The sequence below is a fragment of the Apis mellifera genome, linkage group LG1 (assembly GCF_003254395.2).
Source record: "Apis mellifera strain DH4 linkage group LG1, Amel_HAv3.1, whole genome shotgun sequence".
Lineage (NCBI taxonomy): Eukaryota > Metazoa > Arthropoda > Insecta > Hymenoptera > Apidae > Apis > Apis mellifera.
The window spans coordinates 8,403,121-8,421,542 of NC_037638.1; the positions used below are offsets into that span (position 1 = coordinate 8,403,121).

Sequence of the window (18,422 nt, forward strand, 5' to 3'; positions counted from 1 at the left end):
TTTGCGCGAGCCAATTACAATCAGCCGGTGCCGCGTAATCTTAGTCATCGGTCAGCTGTGTACCTGGGGGCCGACCTGATCGATCGATCGATGGATCGAGAGAGGTGATCGAGAACGAGCCGCGCGGCGGAGAAACGCGGCGTCCTCGCCGGCAAGGTCGCGGCGACGATTTTGAAACACGCCTCTGGACCCTGGCTCTGCTCCTTTTTTAAACCCTCCTCGTCTCTTTCGATCGCGACCGCCGGTTGCCGATATACTCTGATTGCTCAGAGAGACGGGTAGCTCTCTCTCCAAGGATCCAAAATTGGAGTTTCTTCTAGGTTTAGGTGTTTTGCGTGACGGGTAATTTGATTTAATTGATCAAATCTCGAACGCTTGTGTAGCTATTCTAATTTCTTTTCGGGGAAATAGACGACTACACTGGAATATAAGAGAGATCTTTATCGTAATTTTCGAATATCTTGTTGTAATATGAGACAGAAAAAAATTTTAGACATAATTGTATTCAAAAGATCCAAGTAATGATAAAAATTTGTGGGATGAAAAGAAATTACTGCGCGTATGATTCATTGTACTCTACATACTAGACAAAGTTTTAACAAAAATAAAATGGATAAAATGTCTTGCATGAGGATGTATGATTGACCGTATAACGTATCATCTTGTCTTCGATGTCTTGACGGTAATATCATAGGTTGGATCTATCCGATGTTCGGGACCATCTGAAATCAAATCAACACAAAACATCATCGACTTACGAACGATCGTGGTATCGTGGACAGCACATGTACAAGTCGAAGAAAAATATTCATAAATCAAGCTCACGACGCCTTCCGTGTCACCGTTCAACCGCGTTGGTCAAACGAGACGCGGAAGATCGATGATCGAGAAGGCCCCTAGAAGAAGCATCCTAGAAAATCCACGACATCCTGACCGAGAATCGTTACCGGTGCTTTATGTTCGATTTCGTCGCTTGTTCGTCGTGGCCGAGCAAGAAATCGACCGATTTAATGGAAACGCATTCCCACGCACCCAACCACCTCCTCTCCTGCGTGCCTCTTCTTCACCCTCCTCTCCTTTTCTCTTTTCGATGCGTTCGCAGTACAATGTGGAATTTTTTTGTCGACGATGCCACGATATCCGCGATTTATTCCAAGATAATTATCGTATGTCTGTGAAAACTCGTATTTTTCTCAGCGAGTTGCATACACGTTTTCAAATATCCGGCGCTTATTCAAATCGTTGGTAAATACGTGTATAACGATACCTGTGTTTCAACTGTGTGTAAACAATCTATAAACGGCGATAGGTGCGTGCCTTGAACGAGCCTTTTATTCGATCGTAAAAATCTTTATCAATCGATTCTTTTGACGAGACGATTATTCGAGGGAAAAGGATAAATAACATCTCGAACAGAACGTAAATAATATATTGCGTGGGACTGACGTAATGGTTAGGATGATCCATGTTAGCCTGAATCCTTGGCTTGAATCGTTGGCTGGAAACTTAATTGCGTTCTCACGATTGTCTCATCTACGTTTGGCAGTCGAAACGAGGCCTAACAACTGCGTTTCACTGCGGCTGTAAACGATAATCATCGCGTTTCGTCTTGGCCAGCAGGAAATCGTAAATCGTTTGGGCTCGAATATTTCGAGATCATTATTCTTTTGTTCGATCCCTCCCGAATTCTACACTCGATAATATAGTTTTCGATGAACGAACGTTAGATTCCCGATAAAATAACTGGACGAAGGTATAAATCAATTAGGATGATTCACGAGGAATATTCATGCGTTGGATTCTTGAAATGTCTTTCGTACGCGGGAAGAGTCGTCAAGTCCACCTCGAAGTCGGCGATTTCTCGGACAGTAATCGAGATAGTTGGCAGCGGTAAACGACGCAGAACTACGTCGTGGATAACGAACGAGCGTGGCTACCTATTACAACTTGCAGACAGACCTACGACTTTCAACAACCGAATCGCACTAATGTCGATGGTATGAGTTATATGTCGATATATAGTATAATATGTCAATGTTGTCAATTAAAGTCGAATTATACTTGTACGACTTTATTTTAGATATTTATATCGGAAATTGATTCGCTAATTCATCTATTAAACGGAAAATTATTATAATTTAGAGTGAATTTTACGGTAATATGTATACGTGCATAGAAAACTAAGAAAAATTTACGATAAATATAGTTAGGTTATGTTGGCAGAAAGATCGAATAACCCTATATATAAATACATAATTCTATAACTCTTCTAATTGAATCATCTCAAATCTACGTAATAACTATACCAATCCGCTAAATATTTTCCCAGTCACGTTGAATTCTACCAAAAAATCCCTTGATCACGTTTTTTCGATCATTTCGACGATATAAATATACGACGTCATCATACCTTCGAACGTTTGCATAACCTAACCTATTCTAAATCATACGCTATCGAAATATTCATAACTTTCGTATCACGAACCTAAATCCCTAAATCGAATATATATTTCGTTCATGTGCATTCGTCGAGTATCGGAAAATATAAATAATACCTCAAAATGAAGTGCAATTATCTTCATGTCAAGTTTCAATCCATTGGAAAATCTCGAACAGCGAGGGATCGTGGACGGAAACAGGATGCTGCGTAGTATCCACGTAGCTCGAAATAAATTGTGACCAACTTTAAAGGGGCAAGCTTGTGGCTTCGAATGTCCCTTTCGAATTGCTCGGTCCAAGGATCTGTTGCACGTTTTCCAAAGCCGTCGGCCACGCACAGGCACAAGAGAGCCGCTGATCAATAGCTATTGGTCGGCGGGGAGCCGTCGTGTCGCCGGCGCGGTGGCGATGTCGTCAATTTTTTTATTACGAGCCTGGACACACGCACGCAGCGCGCATGTGCACACGCATGCGCGTACCTTTGCTGTACTGTGCACAGCGTGAAGGAAGAAGATAGAAAAGGAAGAAAGAGAACGAGTGAGAGAGAGAGAGAGAGAGAAAGAAAGAGAGAGAACCAATGCGCGCGCATGCGATCGCATTAGATTTCACGGGTCGCGGGATATCCTCGGTCGCGTCGGTTGCTATCCTTCCTTTAATTGGTCCAGGCCATGTCCGAGTCCGAGGTAATTGCCACTGTATTTTAGCATTCGATGGTTCTTGCCCAGAGCGTAACATCGGTTTCTGAAATTCCGTTGCCGCAGTGATTTTACGCGGATGGCAACCTCCAACCGGGTACCGTTCGTTCGGTGGAAATCGTGTCGGGTGACGTTTACGGTCGCTGACTGACATGCGATTTCTTTCTGTTCGATTTATTGGAGAAACGAGTGTATGTATGGTTTCGGTATGGAAAAACGTACGGTGCCGTTTAACGTTCGTTTCTTATCCCTGAATATCCCTTGATGGTTTCTGGTGAGTTTTTGTTTATGTAACATCGTTTCATATAATTTAATCCACTACTACATAGAATCTTCCGAAAATAACCGTACACGAAATATAATTATTAGACCATAAATGTCGAATATCCAGTCAAATCACGAGATGTTAGGGACAATCATCGATATAATTATAAGTTCAAGATCGCGTTTATAAAATTCGTACGATAAATTCGTACGTAAAGCAATACGTCTATCGCGACCTAACCTCTAAATTCCCTCCATAGAAATGCAACCGCCAATTCTCGATTCACGTATACGAGATGTAATTATTAGACCATAAATGTCGAATATCGAATCCAATCACGAGATGTTGGGGACAAACATCGATATAATTATAAGTCTAAGATCGCGTTTATAAAATTCGTACGATATGTAAAGCAATACATCGATCTATCGTAACCTCTAAATTCCTTGCATAGAAATGCAACCGCCAACTCTCGATTCACGTATACAAGATGTAATTATTAGACCATAAATGTCGAATATCGAGTCAAATCACGAGATGTTAGGGACAATCATCGATATAATTATAAGTCTAAGATCGCGTTTATAAAATTTGTACTATACGTAAAGCAATATGTCGATCTATCGTAACCTCTAAATTCCCTGCATAGAAATGCAACCGCCAACTCTCAATTGGCGTATACGAAATATAATTATTAGACTGTAAATGTCGAATATCAAGTTGAATCACGAGACAATGTTAGGGACAATCATCGATACAATTATAAATCTAAGATCGCGTTTATAAAATTCTTATAAAATTCTTCACTATACGTAAAGCAATACGTCGATCTATCGCGACGTAACCTCTAAATTCCCTCCATAGAAATGCAATCGCCAACTCTCGATTCGCGTATATATAATACGAAATATAATTATTAGACCATAAATATCGAATATCGAGTCAAATCACGAGATGTTGGGGACAATCATCGATATAATTATAAGTTTAAGATCGCGTTTATAAAATTCGTACGATACGTAAAACAATACATCGATCTATCGTAACCTCTAAATTCCCTGCATAGAAATGCAACCGCCAACTCTCGATTGGCGTATACGAGATGTAATTATTAGACCATAATTGTCGAAGGCAATAATATCGAGGCAAATCACGAGATGTTACGGACAATCATCGATATAATTATAAGTCTAAAATCGCGTTTATAAAATTCGTACGATACGTAAAGCAATACATCGATCTATCGTAACCTCTAAATTCCCTGCATAGAAATGCAACCGCCAACTCTCGGTTACAATTGCTTATCAAGAATTCGCGCGACTATTCTATATATCGAGCAAAAGCTAGGCCAAGATCTGCTCGCGTTTCTCATCACCGGCATCTCTCTGTTCCGGCAAAGTCACCTTTTAACGAGCGGGCGTATACCTCTCGAGAGATACCCGCGGCCTCCCGCTCGTCCTCTTTCTTCTTGGGGAACAATAGGCCCCGGTAGGGGAGTTAATCTACATACGCAAATTCCAACGATAGATCTTGAGCGGCGAGAGAGAAGGCGGCTGCGTATTGCCGGACGTACACGCGTATGTCTTCAACAATGGGCCTACCCCTTCGGCTGGCCCTGGCCGGGGGCATCCCTGAAGGAAGGACAATAAGCTCCGCTTGATAGTTATTGTGGTGCCTAGTCCACCTCCCGTCTCTCCCACCGCGAGAGAAGGAAGAGTGGAGGCCTCTTCCCGGTGAATAAAAGTCACCGGATACCCTCTCGAGCAAAAGGCACGCGTTACTGTTTTTCCTAAATGATTGCTCGGACGCGCGCGTAATTTAAGCGGGCTTAACTAAGCGGGCCAGGCTGATCGGCACGTAGAAATAATTCCACCGTAGAAATATTTATTGCCGCGGCGAGGTTAACGCCTCTGAAAGCTCGAAACGGAAGGTAGCCAATCGAGGAACGAGTTATTCGCGTTATCGATGCAAAGTAACTTCTTCGTGCTTTTTCTACTATTTCAACTAACGTATCCACTGTATCCTCTTCAGTCCAGGATGCTTGCTCCTCCGATTGACAAAGAAACGCGAAAGCCAGTTAGACTTCCTCTTATTAGTAACCATTCCTTCGATCCAAAGATATTTTCCTTTTTATTCCATTTTATTCTTGCTGCGTTTATCTTGCTACGAGGATCATAGAAATCGATAATCACCTCCTAAGCATCGAAATTCTCGAAAAAATACGCAGTAGAGGGGAGCAGTTTCCGAAACATTTTCCCAGAGCGCGGCAGGTGTCGGGACACGTGGCGGAAGGGGGATCTTTTTACGAGGCGGGTCCGGCGTGAGCGCGAGCGTAAGCGGAAGCGGAGGATCGGGGCCGCTTTTCCGTTCGACGGGGAGGGATGGCACGACGACCTTTGAGGTCGATGCACCTCGGCTGACTCGGCGTCAAAACAAGACACGGCCGATAGGACGTGTCGGGTACGCTTCTCGTCCGCGCCGGGAAAGGTTCCCACCGTCTAGTCGCCCCACGACTCTTCCCTCTTCCCTCTTCGCCCGCCTCGGCCAGCGCTTTTCTCCGCAAGCGTCTCCTTTCTTCCCGCGCGCACCGATTCCTGGAAGCTCGCGAAGGCGCAGCGCTGTCTGGCCGAGCCGGGACCGCTCGTCGTCTGCACCGACGCCACAAATACCTGCAAAGCCGCGCTGGCGCGCAACGCTTGGAATGAGAACCAGCGCGAGAGGCCGGGAGACGAGGAGAAGGAGCAACAGCAAGAGCAGGAGGAGGAGGAGGAGGAGGAGGAGATGGAGGAAGAAGAAGAAGAAGAAGAAGAAGCGCAGCAACGGCAAAAGAGCAGAAGCGGTAGAAGAAGGAGGAATAAGGATAAGGAGAGGGAGAGAAGGAGATGGCGCGGTGGCTGAAGCGGCAGGGACCAGGGAACGAGTAAAACCAGGCTGGCTCACCCGACTACCTTGCCCAGTAGAGATGCCTACGGTATAAAAGCCACGGAGAGAGAAGAGCCGCTTCTAAGTAGCTACGTGATCAGCGATAATAACGCGACTTGGAAACGTGGAAGATCGTTCCTCTTCGCCCTCCCCCTTTTTCTATCGGCGACGCGTACAGGCTTATATTGTCGGTCGTTTGGGTTACTGCCGCGCAATCCACTGCTGGTGGATCCTGCCGCGCGGCTTTCCACCAGGTTTAGGTAGCCACTGGACACGCTCCTCTCTTTCTCTCTTTCTCTTTCTTGGTTCCCGGAAACAGGGGAGGTAACGGCCGCCACCGTCCACCTGTTCTTCTTCTTCGACGTCGATCGCGCTCCTCGATTCGTTTGCGATATGGTACCTGGCCAAGCGCGCTACGTGGATGGACGTGGTCGATACTATCGAGACCCGTCCTCTCCCTCGGGAACCGTAGCTCGATCATTGCTCGATTTTTACGACTCTGATCGTGAGACGGTTATTATTGATATCAAGGGGAAGGCGTCAATATGATTGAATCCACTTATTCCAATTATTCATTTATCATCAATGGATTTCTATCTCTAAATGTCTCAGTTTGTTCAGCTAATTGTTCCAAAGATACGTAATGTATAATGGAATTATTTTCTCTCCTCTTCAATTACAATCGAAACTTTTAATCTCGAATAAAAATTGGATAGAATTTTAAAATTCGATTGACAAAGTTGGAGCAAAGCTCGCTCGTGGCAGATCGATGATGGCGCGCGATTCGAAAGGAGCTCTCTCGAAAATTGTTCATTTATCATCAATGGATTTCTATCTCTTAGTTAAATGTTTTTGATCAGTTTTTGATCAGCTAGTTGTTTTAGGGATACGTAATGTATAATGGAATTATCTCTTCAATTACAATGATGGCGCGTGATTCGAAAGGAGCTCTCTCGAGAATTGTTCATTTATCATCAATGGATTTCTCTTAAGTTAAGTGTTTCAGTTTGATCAGCTAATTGTTCCAGGGATATGTAATGTATAATGGAATTATCTCTTCAATTACAATCGAAACTTTTAATCTCGAATAAAAATCGGATAGAATTTTAAAACTCGATTGACAAAGTTGGAGCAAAGCTCGCTCGTGATGGCGCGCGATTCGAAAGGAACTTCCTTTCCTCCTTCCCCTCCTCTTGCGAATTATTTACGAATAGATTTATTCGCGTCATTCGTTTTCGTCACCGGCGTTTAATAGGCGCGCACCTGCACCCTCTTGTAACTCGTTTTTGACTACTGACAGATGAATTATTCCCCGGATCGGGTTGGTCGATTTTTCTTGGCCGCCGCTTAACGTTAACGGCGGGAACGCGTGCGCCCCGAACCGCGTTTAATATCGTACACGGGATGAGAGATATCGAGACTCGAATATTAATTCGGACGAGTAACGCGGCACTTTTAGACGATGATCGTGATCCCTCACTACCTTAGTCATTGCTCCCTTAATGGGCCAACCTGGAAGCTTCACCAATCTCGCGACGGGGTGCTGCTGATCTCATCTCGAATGCGCTTGCGTGCGCAACTATCAACTATCCTCTCTTCATATATCGTATTTAAAGTTTTACGGCTCGTATCTCTTCCTGCTCTTCTTCCACCTCGTAATCGATGAATGTTTCACGTACGAGGATATATTTTTACGATCTCGACAAAATTCACAAAGAATTAGAATATCATAGAATTAACAAAAATTCGAGTGGATCGATCCAAGTGATCCTCAAATTACATCCTGTAGAATACGTAGCTCGATGTATGCAAATCTACAACGTGTCACGGAAATATTCGCTCGCTGAACGGACTATTAGTAAACGTACTAATATGTTGTATATTTCGAGCAAAATCCGGAGATGATTTACTCCTGTAAGGAAAGGCAATTCGGCCACGATGGTGTCGCAGCTAATGATATAGTGGTTAATTGGCCTCATTCTTCATCCCGTTACCCTCGCGCCGGAACGAAAGCGCGAAAATAGAAATCACGGCCCGCGGCTTTTCGCGCCGCCACTTCCTCAAAGCGCGGAATAATTAGACCGAACGGGATGCTAATTTGTTTCCACGAAACCCGCGCTCGTCTTTCGCGTAACAAATGCGCGATTCGTTTTCGGGACACCCGCTCGAATCTTAATTAGACCCGACGCTCCTTCTTTTTCGCCCGGCTGAATTTATTCCGCGGTAAATCATTCGCTCTCCGCCGTTGAGAGGAATCCTGGAAAAGGGGGATTTCCTTTTCGTTTCGAATAATTAATTTCATCCGCGCGAATCGTAATTTAAGCGACTTTGAATTTCTTGAACCAGAAGTGTATATCGGAATCTTCGTAATCTTCGTTTCATGAGGTTTTTAATTTAATCCAAACTAAAGCGATTTCGTTAGAAAGATTAAGATAATCCTATTTACTCTTAACTCGAGGATTTACAATCTCATTACATCATTCGATGCGATATGAACAAACTTTTCATTTATATACTTTCGAAATACAAAATTCCGAGATATATTCAACTACTTTTTCTTTTGGATTTAATTAATTTTGTTAAATCGATTCGGGTGACGGTGATCGATACTGTCGTGAATTTTTCCAAGAAACCACGAAACGTGCGTTCATGGAAAATCGCTGCATTTTGAGTTATCCATTACGATTTTACGATTATTCTCGTGAAAAATCGGGAATCCTTTTTTATCGCGTATAAATACCCATTTCTCTTCGAGATTCGAGATTCCAAAGGGGATTCCAAAATTTCTCCCTTCCGGCCGAAATCAAATTCCCCTGTAACGACAGAAATTCGCGCGTTTCCGCGCGACAACAATGTCGCGGCATTCCTCTCGGAGGGACCAGTCCCTTGACAGGAATCCAGGTCCTCTCCTCCCCGGCGGATCGAGAGGCGATATCGGTTCCCCGTCCGGTATTTCCAGCTCTATCGAAGAGAGAGAGAGGCAGCTAGAGGCTTAGAGGCGTACAGTGTCCCGATACACACACAATAGGGGCGGCGATCGTTTGTATCGTGGGTCTGACCGGTCCCGGGAATAATCTAACCGCGCGTGTTGCCGATTTAAGCCGCGATTTTGCTCGTTCCGTGCTCGCGTCCGAGCGGAGTCCCGGGATTCCAGGAGCATCCATCAGGCCTCGTCAAACCAGCCGACGACGCATCAGTGGATCGGCATTCATTGGCTACGCTCGATGGAAAAAGAGAGGGAGAGAGGGATCGAGGAAAAGGGGGAGAGACCGAGAGAGAGAGAGAGGAAAGAAGAACGGGGTCCAACGTCCGCCCGTCCGTCCGTCCGTTCGTTCGTTCGTCCCTCCTCGGCGCAAAACCTCCTCCTCCTCCTCCTCCTCTGCCTTCAGCTTTCGCCGACCCGCGTTTCCACCCGTCCGCGCCTGTGTTCGCCCGTACGTGCGCCCTCGTGGCGGCGTCCACCCCGAGCAAGAAGCGCCCCGGTAAAAATTCGCTGGCGCAATCAGCTGACGGATCTGTCGGGCGCGCGGGAAATGTTTTACGACGGCCGTGGCGCGGCCACGGCGTCAAGATTAGATATTTTTCTGCGGGGATCCCGTCCAAACCTTCGGAACGAGTTTGGACGAGTTTCTGTGTTCAGAAATCAATAGATTTGGTTTTTCCTATAAAACGATGCAATGATTTTCTGATATAATGGAATATTTGCACAAGAAACAAAAATCCAATTTCGAAATTTTCCGAGACTCGTTTCGAAGATAAATCGAGAGACATCTTTGTATCCCGATCCTTGAGAGCGTTTGGCGAAGGGATGTCGGTTGTTGATCCGGGGAATTGTTGTGGGGAGCGGATACGAGGCATTAGGGCGCCTCGATGCGATGATAATGGGGGCCGGTGGGAGCGGCCGTGTATCCACGATGACAGGTGGATCCGCTAATCGTTTGCGCGCCATTACGATCCGTCCGTCACCCTCGTTTGCTCGAGGTCCGCTGACGAAACCTTGCTACTATGATAGCCGTAATCGTCCCTAAGTGCTTGATGGCCGGTAAATGGATGATAATTGTGCAAGAGCACGTTACAGGCCCTTCGTCATTCGTTCCTCCGATGGGTGAGGACAGGAGATCGGCCGAGGAAGCGGAAGACAAACTCTCGCACTCGCAGGCGATGGCGCCTGAGTTTTTGAGTCCCCCCCCCCCCCCCCCCGCGCACGAGTGTCCTCGGTGTCGTGGAAGGTGCTTGACCTTTCGGGTCTTGGTTAACAAGGTTCTTGTTAAGGAGGAAGGTGAGATCGCAAGCTGTTGGCTCAGTTTCACCGTGTGTTCCCCTCACGTGCCGGTATTTGCCTAGACGGTGGTCCCATAGCTGCAACTTATGTAAGCGCCCGATTGAAATACACGCTTTTTACGCTTCTAGGATAACTTGTCGTACCTTTAACTCGCTACAGCGTCACCTTTCCATATTTTTTTTTCTGTTTTTAAATTCCCCTTACCTCTTTAATCGAATATATATATATTCTTCGAGGAAAATTTTAAAATTGATCGATAGAAAATTTAAAAATTTACAATAACGAATACTTTCCTGATCGAATCTCTTCTGTCGCGTGAAAATGACATTCGATTCTTACGAATTATTATTATTAGGGGATGGAAAGATACCGACTCGAGTTCGATCGGGCACCGTGATTTCCCATCTGCACGTGCAACGGAGGATCATCTTTTTCTGGGATCGCGTAGCCTGCCAGTCTGCTGCGAGCGATGTGTGGACGCGCACGAGACGGAAGAGAACGGGCGAGGAGGAAGGTAGCAGAGGGCCGCGATCGCGAAGGGAGGTGGAGCGAGGCGGACAAAGCGTCATATCGAGCTGGAGAGGAGCTGGTCCAGACGGCATAGCACTGCCGGTTAGTTGTCTCTCGAGGCACGTCTCTTGGCCAGCCCTACCAGGAATCGCCTCGGCTACCTCGATGACTCGTTCCTTCCCCGTCCTCGTACCGATACACGCGAGCGAGGTGGCTCCTGGCCTCGGTTGCCCTCGTCGCCACCGGGTCTCCAGGGACCCCAGGCCAGTGTCGTTAGTTTTGACGTCCTCCCTCCCTCCCTCTCTCTCTCTCTCTTTCTTCCCTCTCCTCCCTTTCCTGTTCGAGGCGGTTGACGTTGGGCGCAGTGAAAAATCGCGCGAGAATTCCGCGCGATCTTCTTGCGCAACGCGGTTATACAATCGATTCGTTTCCAATGATGGATACAAAAGGAACCTCCTTGGTGAAGGCTTGCTAAAGGATTACACTACCTTCTTTCCTCTCTCAATTTTTGATTGAACTTGTTTATATTGGAAAGAGGGATGTCAATTGACTGTGTTGAAGTTGGCAGGAGAGATCCTCCCTTTGTTTGTAATTGAAGGGTTAAAGGGTTCTTTTAAGGGTTGAATTTGAACGAGCTTCAAGGATTACTCTGTTATTAATTATAATATCGGCGATAAACAAATTGGATAGGATTGTAAGCAAACTGATTCTCCAGTTTCGAATCCCTCGCTCGCAGGCGACGCATCTCTCGCCAATCCCTGTCAGGTTCGTAAGTCAGTTTCGCGGAGGGCACCCGTTAGATAGGATCTGGACGTGTATCGGTCGTCGATCCTCGGCCTGTCTCCCGGCTCGTAAATTCCGACGAGGGGCACGGGACATGCGGCGAACAGGAGCGGGCCTTTTTCTTTCGGCCCCGCATAACGACGATCCACCAGCTCCCTCTATCCAAGTTTCCCTTACAAATCGATGTCTAAACTGGTGGCTGGTGCTCTACCTCTCTTCTGATCGTCCTCACAGGAGGCTGTCGTCTTCCCAACGAATGCTTTTATCCTTCTTTCCTCGCTCAGTTTTTGATTGAACTTGTTTATATTGGAAAGAGGGATGTCAATTGACTGTGTTGAAGTTGGCAGGAGAGATCCTCCCTTTGTTTGTAATTCAAGGGTTAAAGGGTTCTGTTGAATTCGAACGAGCTTCAAGGAAAAATAAATTAATATTACGTAGAGTTAACGAGAAACACGTAATTGTAATCGATAGTAATAATTTTTCGAGGGACGTCGATTCGAAGAAAAATGATCCTCCCTTTGTTTATAATTGAAGGGTTTAAAGGGTTCTGTTGAATTCGAACGAGCTTCAAGGAAAAATAAATTAATATTACGTAGAGTTAACGAGGAACGCGTAAACGTAATCGATAGTAATAATTTTTCGAGGGACGTCGATTCGAAGAAAAATGATAGCTGCCTCGATAATTGTCACATTATCGTGTATCTCGCTAATAATCGGTGGATAGAAGTTAAACGAGTCGTTTCTTGAAACAAGCCAAATTGGTTGGAAACATTATTCGCGTGGACGCGTTCATCATTCACGCAGTTAAACCCAAGTGACAATTATTCTAATGTCACATCGTAACACGGGGCTTGAAAAAAAAATTGTCGCTCAACTTTTCGCGACTCGTCGACTCGTTTTGTCCGCTGATATATCTTATCGGTACAGGATTTACGCCGACAGTCGGCAGTTCGTCTGATTTAACGATTTCGTTTTAATATGCTACCGGGCAAAAAGTTCACTGGACAGATACGTATATATACAGGCACGGTATGTAACAAGGTTGCTGAGTTATTGTCGAAAATACCAGAATAACGCTATCGTCTAATGGATCTCGCCGGCTGCTCGACTTTCCATTACTGGCCCCCCAACTGGTGGCACTCTCTTTATCTAATCGATAGACCCGACCGCGGGAAAAATGATAAAAATTGGCAGAGTTCTATAAAAGAACTCTTGGAACGAGATGGTGATAAATCCGTTTCTATGGATACGATTAGAAATATTCTTTGTTTGTCGAGATTTCGAGTCCGATTTATTTTGAACATAATTTTGTGATGTAATAAAAAGCTTTCGAAACTTTGGAAGAAATTCTCAAACTTCGAATCTCCTTTTTGAAAATATCTCTTCGATTATACAAGTTTATCTTCGAATCGTTACTTCGTTAAATTTGAGATGGAAATGGAAAAATTAATCGAATCTACGAAAAAAGGATAAGCAAAAAAAAAAATCGAGCCAAGATTTCTCCTCATAGCGAAAAATTTTCGACGGCCAATTTTTCAGAGGACGTGGGAGATTAATCTTTGTAATCTTGACGTATCTTCGTACATAGTGGTTCTCGATGCGACGTGTACGCCTCGCCGACAGTTTTTCTGGCGGACGCTTTCGTTCGGTGTACGCCTTCGCGCGGCGCGAGGAGAGACGGAAGACATTGAGTCGAGCGGTCGATTTACTGCCCGTTCGTTCGACAGGAACCCGGCCAAGGGAGGGGAAAATCTCGCCCAGGTTATTGTACCAACCGATTTGCTCCACGATGACGAGAAAAATCGCCAAACTTTTATTTAAAATTGTCTTGAAAGAGACGAGGAATTCTCTACTCTTCTAATTTATCTATCTCTTAATCATACGTTTCGATATCTTCTATAAATAGAAATATTGAGAGATGCAAATATCATGTCTCAACTCTTTACTTTACAATAATCCTGGAATCGAATTATTTACATAATAATAATTCAACGAGAAAATCATACCTCCTCCATCGTCGAATCTCGAAGAAGAAAAATCACGGATTCCTCCAACATCACGAATCGCACAAATCATGGTTATCAGCGTATGTGACGGGGCAGTCGGTGGTATGCAGCGTCGAAAGCGACCTCGTCGTGACAGAGACGTGACAGCGGAGGGGCTACCAAAGGTCACGGATGACAGAGGAAAGCCGCGGGAGCGCGCTCACCCGTGGAAAGGTGATCGACGTCCTATCGAGAGAGAGAGAAAGAGAAACAGAGGGATGGGGGAGGGATAAATACACGCCTGTCCTCTCTCTCTCGTTGCGCGGAGAGGATCGGCGGCGAATCCTCGCGAAGAAAAGCACGTCGTCTCCTTTAATCAGCGTGTAACAAGCGGCTCATACGGCGTGACTGATAGTCGGGTCGTGCGTCGTCGTCGCGAGGAGCTAACCGATTCAAGAGACAGAGAAACCGACACGGAAAATTACAAAAATCGATGATTGGCGGGGGAACGAGCGAGCGCCTACGGCTCCCTCTACAGCTCCCCCTGCCGTTGGATCGTGGACGGCAAAAACCAACAAACGAGTTTCCCCTGGTGACTACCTCCGCCTTCCACCCATGCGAAACCTGACGATCGCGATTCGTTAAGCCCCGTTTACATTAGGCAACATTACATTTCGTGAACAAGAGGGACCACGCTTGAAACGGTAAACCGAGTCCATTTCGTGGATTTATTTTCGTCAGAAACGGTCCGTCCGATTTTTTACAACAAAACAAGCCAACTTTCGATCATCGAGCGACTTTTACTCGTCAACTTTTTCTTTATTATCGCAAACGATTATAAAATATTCAAGATATCGAATTATCGATTATGGATAAGATTGGATAACGTTTCGTTGAGAATTAACAAACGTTTGTTCGTTCAAAGATAAATACGTGGATACGTTAAATCTGACCACAATGTGAACCTTTTACTTGGAAAACGATTTAAGACGCGACGAATCCATATTTTTATAGGTTCGGAGATGGAAAGTCGCTTAATGTAAACGTGGCTTAAAGCGATTGCCCGTGGTGGTAGCCGCAAACCGCTCGAAAATACATACGTCCCGGGGCCAACGTCGATATAGAAACTCGTTTCGTCGTCCCTCGACCTTCTCCCGAGGACCGCTTCTTCCGGGCTTCTCTCCGCAACGGCGATGGCCCGGCCCCGATAACGATCTGCGCCACGATCGTGCCGGCGCGGAATGTGTGCCAGGATCCCATCGTGTGCTCGTCTGTCACGCGCCGCGCGCGACAAAACACAACCATCGATCGATATTCCAAGGGGCTTCCTTCCCTCGAACCACGCTCTCACGCTACTCGTTTCTTTTCCCAATCGCCGTTAAGTTTGGAGGAATGTCGAGGGCTCTGGACTCTCGTGATTTCTGTCCGCTTATTCCCCGGCCTCTCACGGGATCGCATTTTAATCGAGTGTGTAATTTGTTCATTCACTCGCCTATGAATAATTCTTTAGAAGGATCCTCCTATTAAGGGCAAGAGATACGTTTTAATTAAATAACGAATATTTTTTTTTAGAGGGATTATTCAATTATTGTATTAATAAAGGGAAAAATTAGGTTGCGTGGAGATATTTCGATTATTTATTCATGGATTTGTTCTCTTCAAGATTTCGATTAAATAAACATTCTTTAAAACTTGAACGAAGAAATGCGAACGTTTAACAAATTCAGTCTCATTCCCGAAACAAATTACAACCCATTACTTGCTCAACACCGGTGACACTGTCGAGATACCCCGTCGAAATATTGGCCGAGATTACCGAAAAATTCGAGAACCGCGTGGAATTTTTCTCCGTCTTTAAGTCTCATCCCCTTCTCTTCGCGGAATAAACGATGAAACTCCTCGTATACATATATATTGCCAATCCATATATTAACCGAAACGAAACGTACGAGTTATAAATTACAATCGCTTTCATTATTTCACCAACGAGTGATAAGATATCGCGCATCGTAATTTTTTTGAAAATATACCTTTTCTAGAAACCTATCACTCACAATTTACACATCGTGAAATGTAAATTTAGAAATCGTACAATCACAAGGACAAATCTTTATTTCCTTTTAAAAAAAAGAAATAAGACTTTGTAACAACGATATCTTCTCGCTAATATATCTAACCACGATCATCCAGAAAAGAAAAAGAATTCAATCAAATCAAAGGTATCGGCGAATAATAGATCTCGCTTATTATCTCTAAAATTCTCTCTCGTGGACGCGATACGTGATATTAATCACGGTTTGCGTTCCCGCGGAACGAGAGGATTATTACAGCTGAGGAGCAATCTGCCAGTCCATCCCTCGTTCATCCACCGATGGCGCACCGCTATCGATCATCCTCCACCGCGGCTTAATACCATTGTCGAGCATGACTAATTGCCAGAGTGACCGGAGTACCACGCTTGCCAATTGTAATTAACCATCGCCCCGAGTTCTCTCCAAGACGTTCCCTTCTTCCTCTCGACCATTTCCCTTCGAGGGACAGCCGGGAAGATCGAGGATTTTATACATATATATATATATATGTATAAAAGAAAGAAAGAGATTCGAGGCGTTGCACGCGCTACGAGCGACCGGGTCGCGGATCGCGCTCGCGTGTAATTAGAGGAAAGGAACGGGAGCCGGGCCGCGGCGAATTTCCATGGCGAATCGAATTTGCACGGTCGAATTTCCAATTTCTCCTCGGCCGCGATTTGCATAATTTATCGGATGTAAAATCTGTGTAACGCGTCATGTATCGAAATTACATCGGGCCTCGGACATTAACGTAACGAGTTTGACGTCGTCGCCTCGATTTCGATGCGCCGTTACGTATCGAATTACACGATTTCGATGACGACGAGAGATTTGAACATGATGGATGTCGATGCTACGTGTATTAACGAAGAGAAAGATTGTGAAATTTGAATATCTCCTTTGACAATTTGTTATTTGGAATAATAAGGAAGTCCATTCGATGTCATTGGAATAAATTAAAGAAAGAAATTAAGTTCGAATCTATTAAGGGGAGTCCCATTTATCGAAATTTTCTTCGATTAGACTAAAATTCTATTTATCGTTCGTTCGTTATCTAAATTACTGTGCAAGCATGCAATATCTATTAATGCAATATATGCAAACACTCTGTTACAAGTACGAGGAATAGATAATCCAAGGTGATAAAAAGCGACGATAAATAGAGAAGAAATACTCTTACTCGCACGATCCTCTCGCAGTGAGAAAAATTGGCAAGTGCGGAGGACGACGAAGAAAGGGGATATTGGAATTCGGAACAAACGAGAAGAATACTACTCGATCGAAGGACGAACGATAATCTTACGCGAGGGAGCAAGAGCGGGTTCGCTGGGCGATAAAAGCCGAGCGAAGCGAGCATTCGATGATCATTTAGGTCAGGCCGCTCGTGAGATGCCGCGTGAGAGGCCGAGAAAGAAAGTATAGCCGGTCGACGGGATCGCGAACCTCGGTGGACCGGCTCTCTCGAGCTGTTTTACCACCGCTCCGGCCAGCCTTCTCGCAGTTTTATATCCTGGCCCGTTGTAATAAAGCCCCTCCCTCCATCGCCATTTCGGCTCCCGATCTCGACCGCGAGATCCACCGCCCTTTTATCACTTCTCCTCTATCCAGATTATGCAAGCTCGAGCAATTTCACTCTTCTTTTTTCGTTCCACTTTGAATAGACTAAGTCTCGAGTATTTTGAAGTTATTTGAATGAAGAATTTTACATTCCATTCGAACGTATTCGATCATCTAATGTTGCTTATCCGTTCAATCAAGCGAAATAAAAGTTTGAGGATCGAAATTTATGAACTTCAAGTATCAATCACGAATTCAATTAGGTGTTCCTCATCGATCCTGGGTGAAGAATCGCAGCCGGCGTCAAGGTTGAGAGGCAAGAGGTCCTTCCAGCGAGGCGGGGCGCAAAACGGAATAAAAAAATAGGTCAGAGCCGCATCGTCCTGACGAACAAGTCACTCTCACGAACTGTCTCCGAGGCACCTTGGACGGGTCCTCGACGGTTGCGCGATAGGTGGGTCAGCCTCGGCCACGGTGTTCTTCGCCACGGTGAGTCATTCGCTGGGCCCCGCGGCGCTGCGGCCTGGCGCCAGCGTTACGCAACGCGCGAGAGGGGCAACCCTCGCGCCCAAGACGATGCTAAAACGATGAACCGGCGAGATGCGGCCGGATGACTCGTCCCCCCAACCCATTATTTTCGAGTCGTAGACGCGTACTCTATCGACGTCTCCACCGTTATTCGAACTTGCTTGAAAGTAGGTTGACGGGACGAACGGGTTTCGACGATTGGACAATTTTAGATTTTTCTTTTTTCTTTTTTTGAGTTGAGTTAAGTTTTTGTCAGATGCTCGAATTCCTCTATATATTCCTTTCTTTCTTCTTTGTCTCTTCGTTCAAGGGAAAAAGTGATTTTCTATTTACTGTTTTCTTCGACTGATAATTAAAAGAAAATTCGTTTATATATTGATTGCG

At 45.2% G+C, this 18,422-nt stretch overlaps 1 protein-coding gene across 6 annotated transcripts in view; it reads left to right on the forward strand.

Annotated features, from left to right (window-relative positions):
* LOC408602 (MKL/myocardin-like protein 2) overlaps positions 1-18,422 on the forward strand; it is a 285,759-nt gene that overhangs the window by 155,868 nt on the left and 111,469 nt on the right. Inside the window, exon 1 of one of the 6 annotated variants that reach the window (XM_006567937.3) lies at positions 3,384-3,408. The exons of the other annotated variants lie outside the window; for them this stretch is intronic. Coding sequence (XP_006568000.2) covers positions 3,399-3,408 — 10 coding nt within the window. The 5' untranslated portion in view covers positions 3,384-3,398. Of the gene's footprint in view, positions 1-3,383; positions 3,409-18,422 lie in introns of those variants that run through there. 6 annotated transcript variants of the gene reach the window in all.